This window comes from Hibiscus syriacus, unplaced genomic scaffold (genome assembly GCF_006381635.1).
Source record: "Hibiscus syriacus cultivar Baekdansim isolate YM2019G1 unplaced genomic scaffold, ASM638163v2 tig00111741_pilon, whole genome shotgun sequence".
NCBI lineage: Eukaryota > Viridiplantae > Streptophyta > Magnoliopsida > Malvales > Malvaceae > Hibiscus > Hibiscus syriacus.
In genome coordinates this window covers 2,726,346-2,734,521 of record NW_024063166.1, presented here as the reverse complement: position 1 = coordinate 2,734,521, position 8,176 = coordinate 2,726,346, and the positions used below count along the sequence as shown (strand labels likewise).

General features: G+C 32.5%; 1 protein-coding gene across 1 annotated transcript; it reads right to left on the bottom strand.

Annotated features, from left to right (window-relative positions):
- Positions 1–6,228: 6,228 nt before the first annotated feature.
- LOC120168942 (F-box protein At3g07870-like) lies at positions 6,229–7,384 on the bottom strand. The gene has a single exon (XM_039177192.1). It carries the CDS (start codon positions 7,363–7,365, stop codon positions 6,229–6,231), a length of 1,137 nt encoding a protein of 378 aa, XP_039033123.1. The 5' UTR covers positions 7,366–7,384.
- Between the last annotated feature and the right edge of the window lie 792 nt (positions 7,385–8,176).

The following is an 8,176-nucleotide window of genomic DNA, read 5'->3' as shown; positions in this document are numbered from 1 at the left end:
CACAATATCGATCGAAGCCTTAACGAGGGTAATTATTGGACGGTTAAGTTAACTTAGATTATAAAGAGGGATTTGCGTAATTATCTCATTATTGTTCATTTTAATATTAGTCCTTATTGATCTCATCAATATTCATTCTTATTTTATCATTTGATACATTGCATACATAACAAATATACCAATAAATACGATGTAATGGTTATAGTGCAAAACAATGACTAAGGTGGTCCATCCGAAGCCAATGGGAGAACCAAAAACCTTAAAGCCTAAGACTGCTCTCTAGGTATCTTCTCGCCATTCTTCTTTTCCTTGTGAGTCTTCATAGGTTTACAATTTTAAAAGAAACTCGTTTTACATACGAGGGAGTAAGATGAGAAGAGAAATGCAACAGAGATATAGAAAGGCACGGCTTGCAGACCGTATTTCAAATTAAACCATTGTAAATTGAACAAGGACTATAACCATGCATGTCAAACACCATGCAAGACAAACATATCATATATATATATATATATATATATATATATATATATATATATATATATATATATATATATATATATACGTTCTTACGCCTTTGTAAAAAAAATATTAATATGGGCCTTCAATTTGTACGGTGGGATTTTTTTAAAATATATTACTTCTGTGTCTATGGAAAAACTTCACAATTTGATAACACTTATCAACAAAATCGTGCTTTTGGGATTTTCAATCCCGAAGATTTTATGCATCAGAACAACCATTGTTCCACTGCGAAACGTAATATGCTATCGCACTTCCACGGATCATCATGTCAAAGAATGAAATATGTATTTCGTAAAATCCTTGCAGGAACAAATCGACTGAAAAAGAGATCAACAAATTAATATATTAATCATTTCGGTTATCGATTTGAACAATGATATCACGCATATTTGCCAAAAATGATAAAACTAGAACATGCATCTCCTACATTTTGCATCAACCAATAATTTAACCTGAATCCGGATCGTACAAGTGGCTCCGATACCACTGTTGGGACCATAGGCGCACCCCACGGCGCAGCGAAAACAAAACTTGACGGTCTCACCAGCGATCTAAGTACGTAAAACTAAAATCCGGATGAAGGGATGCGAATACTTACAGTGGGTTCCTTGAAAAACAGCAATGACAACAACAACTACTGGTGGTGTAGATTGGTTCTAATCGTAAGCCTCCACTAAATCACGTCTCAGCCTCTACTCAGTTCACCCGATTGAGAACAATATTTGTTTTCCCCAAAACTGTTTTGAGAAAAACGGTTGAAGAGTATGTCTGTGTTAAAAAACAGGTTCTAGACCTAACACATCCTTTTATATCCATTACCCTAATATTTTAGGGATTTTAAAGTTATTTTGAATTAATAAATAAAATACTATTTAATTAATTCAATTAAATAAACATTAAAGACTTATAATCTGAATTACAATCTTTAATGTTTATTTAAAAATTTATTTAATTATTCCGAATTATATATATATACCAATGAAAAGAGTTGTAATCTAAATTACATTCTTTTAGTGCTTACTTACTATATTCGGGATAATTAAAATCATATGTATATCAAATATACATATCTTAACTCTAGATATATTTTAGTAACATACAACAAATTGTACATTTTTTGCTCATTTCAATCCTAGGGTGTGACCCTGTAGGTTCTTGTAACGTTTATAGTAATTATTAGAACAATTCTAATATTACATACAATGAGTGACATCTAGCAATATATCATTGTCACCTAAGTTACAAGAAATTATGATTCGAAATATCATCTTCGTGATTAACTCTTTTATGTATTACATCATTTTGTCCTCTATATCTAGAATAGACACAAGTCTTAGAAATGTCATACTTGTATAGCCCATCTATTGTTTCTTGATATCTAAAGTAGACTAATTAACGAATAATTTATGATATCACATATCAACTATTCGAGCATGGCCATGTATTTTTAGTCTCACTCAATCAAGTGGCCTGTGATATATATTTCCTATTATGTAGGAAGGACAAATCCTATCTTAACCATATACACCCCACTACATATATCGAGATATATTTAATAACAGTCTTTATAGTGCAACCAGTTCCGGAGTATGTTTAACTGTATCAAAAACTGTATCAAAACATACAACAATATATGTTCGGATGACATTGATCTCAAGTCTTAGGATCATACATATAGTTATCACCATGAGCAATGTTATGACCTTACATAATAATCCAAGACATACGCTCATGATAGGTCAATCCAATACATTGATCTCTAACAATATAATCACGTATCAATTCTGACATCTCTATGTCAATGACAACTCCTTATCATAAATTAATAACACGTTAGTCTTAAGCGTATTATTATTGTCCATGCCCATAATAATACTTGACTATGGATCTTTTAATAATGTTGTTATGTGGACTTTATTATCTTTCAGTTTATATTAAATAACATATAACTGAAAATAATAGTGGCAATGCCTTTATTCAATAAAATCGGTAAATAAATGTATTATTACAATCACCATATGATTGGTCTTTGGGCATACTCTAACACGTTCCTCATGCTCTGATCTTCCATTCAATGGAATCAATCTCTCAACATAAGCAATAATGTGCATTGTTCCCTGATAAGTATGAACACAAAGATTTTAAAGCTCTCATATGGATGGGTACAACAGAACGAGTTCATGACCCGAGCTCTCAAACAATAATTTGTCATTTTTTCCAAAACCTCAAAGGCCTCTCAACTCCATGGACAGATTTAGTACTAAATTGTTTAGTCCACGATCCACTCATAACCCATAAATCAAAAGATTTTTGAGCTTCTTTCCTTGGGTAAACAATAGCACCAAGAAATCCATTGAAGTCTAAAAGTTGGAAATCATATTGTGTTAAATCCCCACCAATTTCAAGCAATGATAAAGTTTAAAACTTTTCACAAATCATATTAAACGAAATAATAATGTCATCAAAATAATCATTTATCTTTTAGTTTCTTAGACCTTTGATATTTTATTTCTTTGTAACATTCTAGTTTTTATTACAATTCTAACCCTCTAAATAGTAACTTTGTAAAGAACATAATAAATAAACAACTAAAAAAATAATATTATCACTCATGCATTGCTACTTTCCTCTTTGGTTCTTACTACAAATCATATAGTTTTATAACATGTTATCAGCGATATCTCGCTCAATTATATTGATCATTGATTGATAATTTTATACAAATATTTTAATCTGATATTAAAGATTACATCTACTACCTATTTGACTTAACTTGAAAAATCTAATATATTTCGTTTAATTTTCTATTAAATTAGGTTCAAATTTATGAGTTTGTTTTGATCTAATTCCCATTAAGAGATTGGTCCATTAAATTGACAAGTTATGATATTAGTAATGATGCTAAATATAGATGAAAATCATTTAAGGATAATATTAATATATAATTCAACAATATTTGAAATTCAGTAGAAGAATAAGATATTAGATAGGGTGTGTAAAAATATCCGGTTTGAATAATCTAATCCGATTTTTTTTAATAATTAGGATCGAATATCCAGTTAGAAAATTAGATACAGATCAAAGAAACAACCATTTTATCCGAATATCCTACAAATAAACGGGAAGTTGCTGAAGAATGTTGCATATAAACAAGAAGTGCCATGGTTTCCCATCTAAAATAGCGATGTTAATGCTCAGTTATTGATGTCATCAGCTTCTTCTTTTCAATAAACCAGATCTTCTTCATCTTCAGATTCATCAAACCATCGTCAATGGTTTTAATTATTCGAGCCGAGAATGATTGTAGTTAATATGTACCAACTGCAGCTTGTGAGAGTGGAAGATCAATGCATGAATACTGCAGAAGAATGGTGTAATTTCTTTTCAGTGGACCAAGCTCCATCTCTTCAATAGTATTTCACGGAACAGTGAAAAGAATTAAAGTCTTTAAAACCCCATCAAATCCAGCAACGTATATGCTTTAGCACTTTGTTGAAAAATATGATCACAAGGCCTGGTTACCGTCAAAGATAATCGAAGCCACACACCGCTGGATAGCAACATAATAACTGATCTATTGGTTTGGATAACCGAAAATTCAAATATATGGTTTTTCTGAATCGGATTCGGATCACAATTTTAGTGATCCAAAAATTCGGATACATATCTTTCCACACCCCTGACACTAAGATCTAGGCATCTTCATTTTGGATGTACAATAATATTAACAATATTTAAAAAAAAAGTAAAGTTATAGAAGAATTGGGTGAGCACCAGTTGCCTACTATGGAGCTAGAGAAGGAAGTTAAGGTGCTTCATGTTTGACCAATGTAGTAGCTGTGTGCAGGGTTCATAACTCTGATTTCACGAGCATACCAACAACTTCGCTAATAGTTCCTATATTCAACTTCAAATTTCATTTAATTATGGGAGACATCGAGCTCTCTGAAGCACAATTCGAGTATGGGACTCAGGAGGCCGTCGTATTATATGTTCCTCATGCTCTGATCTTCTATTCAATGGAAACACGCTCCAAACACAAGCACTAATGTGCATTGTTCCCTGATAAGCATGAATACCAAGATTTCTAAGCTCTTGTATGGGGGAATCAAATAAAACTAGTTCCTTCCCATAAATCAAAAGATTTATTAGTCCATGGTCCATTCATAAAACATAAATCAAAAGACTTATTAGTTCCTTCCCTTGGAAAAAAATGCACCAAGCAATCAAATGGTATTGTGCTAAAGCCTCACCAAATTTAGGCAGTGGTAAAGAATAAGGTAATCACTCATCAGAATAAGGTAATCACTCATGAGAATCCCTAATTGCCTTCCTATAACTCAACTTGAATCACTTTTAAGGGAATATAACTCGACTGGGTCATTCCAATCTGCCATCAACCCTTCAACTAGATTATCTTCAAAGTAATTTGTAACAAATCATACAACTTTGAAGTCATCAGTTTGAGAATCATACCCAAAACCAAGGAAGACAAATCTAGTGGAATATACTACAGAAGGTTCTACAAGTGCTCTTTGAATCCATATATTTTGCTTCAAGACAATAGTTTTCAACTTTGCTTTATGTTTTCCCATTAAAGATTCATCAAGAAGTATAAATTAAGCAATGAGATTCTAAATAACATAAATATAGGATATGAATATTTTTAGAGAAATACATATCTAAGTAACATGACAAACCTTATTTTATTCTGCAGTCATGTAATGTATGATACAAGCCATATCTCATTTAAGCAAAACTATCAAACCAATGAGCACTAATTTGTCCAAAATCTCAATAGGTATCCTGTAAGGGCTATTCGATTCCACATATATCTCGTATCTTGTGCTCGTACATTTCAGGATATAGGAAGAAGAATATGATCCTCTAAGGACCCTCCAATGACATGAAAAAACTATCAAAATACTCATAATTTTCACTCACATCCACTAATGAACAACCTAAAAAAAAACCTCTGCAAGACTGCAATCCATTTGCCTCTAAAACAAATAACTGAGGTCGGAATGAAAATCACCACACATAAAAAGGTTTGGATTTCCAACTCTTAAATTAGAAAAACAAACATGCAAAACCAACCTAAATCTTTATAAGAAGAAACAAAAGCTCATATGAATTATCATATATATGCATAAAAAAGACAAAAGTTTTCAGAAATATTCCACAAAGGAAATGCTTTCAAGAAAGTAGTGCTAACCCATTTACCCCTACAAATACCCTTAACAATAGCTTCACACAAAACAAGACCAAACCATTGACATTGTTTCATTGGATCTAAAGTACAAATAATAATAATAATAATAGTTCCTATGTTCAACTTCAAATTAGATTCAACTATTGGGGACATTTAGCTCTCAGAAGTAAATTTAAGTACGAAAAGCACTCCGTGTGTGGCATATATATGCACCTGCAATCATGATATGCAAGTCAATAAAACTGCAGATTAGAGTTAACAGCTAACAAAATCTGTAGGACGTAATTTTGTAGATCCACTAAAATAACCAAAAGCTAACAAAAACCTAAACAAGTTAATATCTAGGGCATGTATATAGAATTCAAAAAATAACAACAATATTTGAGAACATCACTAGACAATATAGTTGGCATAAAGTGCATAGGAAGAAACCGAATCCCATTAAATCTTACTCTTTTTTTGTGGCTCCCCATCCGTCTTAGTGTTCAACATCAATTTGATTCTCCTCCGACTGGCCGTCGTATTATACATTCCTTATGCTCTGATCTTCCATTCAATGGAACCAAGCTCTCAACATAACCAGTAATGTGCATTGTTTTTTGATAAGCGTGAATACCAAGATTTCTAAGCTCTTGTATGGAGGGATCAATTAAAACTAGTTCTTGATCCGAGCTCTCAAGAAACAACTCGCCATTTTTCCAAAACCCCAAAGGCCTTTCAACTCCAAGAACAGATTCAACACTGAATTGTTTAGTCCATGACCCATTCATAACCCATAAATCAAAAGACTTGTCAGTCCCTTCCCTTGGGTAAAAAATAGCACCAAGCAATCCATTGAAGTCCAAAAGTTCTAAATAATATTGTTCTAAACTCCCACCAAATTCAGGCAGTGGTGAAATTGAAAATTTTTCATTAACCATATCAAATGAAAGAATAAGTTGATCAATTGCAACCGCCTGGCAATAAATAAACCCATTGACATAATTATTAAACAAAATAGAAGCAAAACCATCAACCTCAGGAAATGAAATTTCCTTCCATGAATCGCCTTTAAGCGAATATAACTCAACTTGGTTGTTCCAATCTGCCATCAACCCTTCATCTAGATTCTCTTCAAAGTAATTAGTAACAAATCTTACAAATTTGAAGTCAGCAGTTTGAGAATCATACCCAAAACCAAGGGAATTAAAACTAGTGTAATCTAGTAGTCCAGGAGGGCGCTGAACTGTGGATTGAGGAAGGATTTTAAACTCTCTGGTAGATGGGTTCCAAAGGGCAACATTATGTACAATACTACCTAGATCTGCTAAACACAATATTCCATTACAAGGACCATGAACAAAAGGTCCATGCAAAAAATTCTCAAAAAAGGGTAAGTGAATATTGTGTTTTACTCTAAAGTTTTGGTATTTCTCGGTCGAAAGTTGAGAGAAATAATGGATGTCATCAGGGGTGCCACCATGACAACGTTTGAGAAGGAGATTAAGGTTATTGTTTTTTAGGTTGTTCTGATGATGTTTGGTAATGAAATGAGGGGTTTCAAAAGATGAAGACCAGGGCTTACAAACGCACCTGAAACGGGTCAAGGATTTAACAGAAAGCTTTGAGAGAATCTCCAACACCAACATATCTGGTAATTCGGTACTAGTTTTGATCAACCCTTCCATCTTCCCTCTTTATCTTCTCTATTTCCTTTGTTTTTTTCAATTTATGATTTTGTATGGGGAAGGGCAATGAGAATTAATATGAAAGAAAACGAAGACGGACAAAACTTATAACAGGTAACATGAAACATTTTTTTGTAACAAGAAAACTATAATAAAAACTGATCATTGGTTACACTAATTTGATGGGCCTGGTCGAGCCCTTTTAAAACCCATTAGCTTATCATAGATAGGGTTTGCACAATATTATACAATAAGATATTACTTTTACTAGTATTAATAAGGATGGGCATGGGTTGAATGGGTCTGTTGTTTGACAGTTCTGATCATGAATTGAAAAATATATTATTTATATCTGATTTTATCACGCTTGTATAATTTTTAATTTTTTTCTTTTCCCAAATATGTCATAGTTTTTAGATTAAAATACTAACCTCGACTTGATCCAATTTAATATAGTAATCTAACTCTTAAACTCTATATAAAATATGAATTGACCCCTAAATTTAGTAAAAGTGAATGTTTCTACTCGCTACTCGTCGTCGTCGTCACCCACTGTTAGTTTTCATCACCAGTCATCGTCTTCGGTTGTCATGTCAGCATGTGATGCCATGTAAGCTTGATACTACATCTTCATCCGTTGATTGTTTGTTGACTAATGATTTTTTTCTGCATAGGAACTCTTTTTTTCCTAAGTGAAATGTTATAGGTTAAAATACTTGCCTGTATATATAGGGTCTAATTGCACAGTGTAATATTTGTTAGTTTTACATAG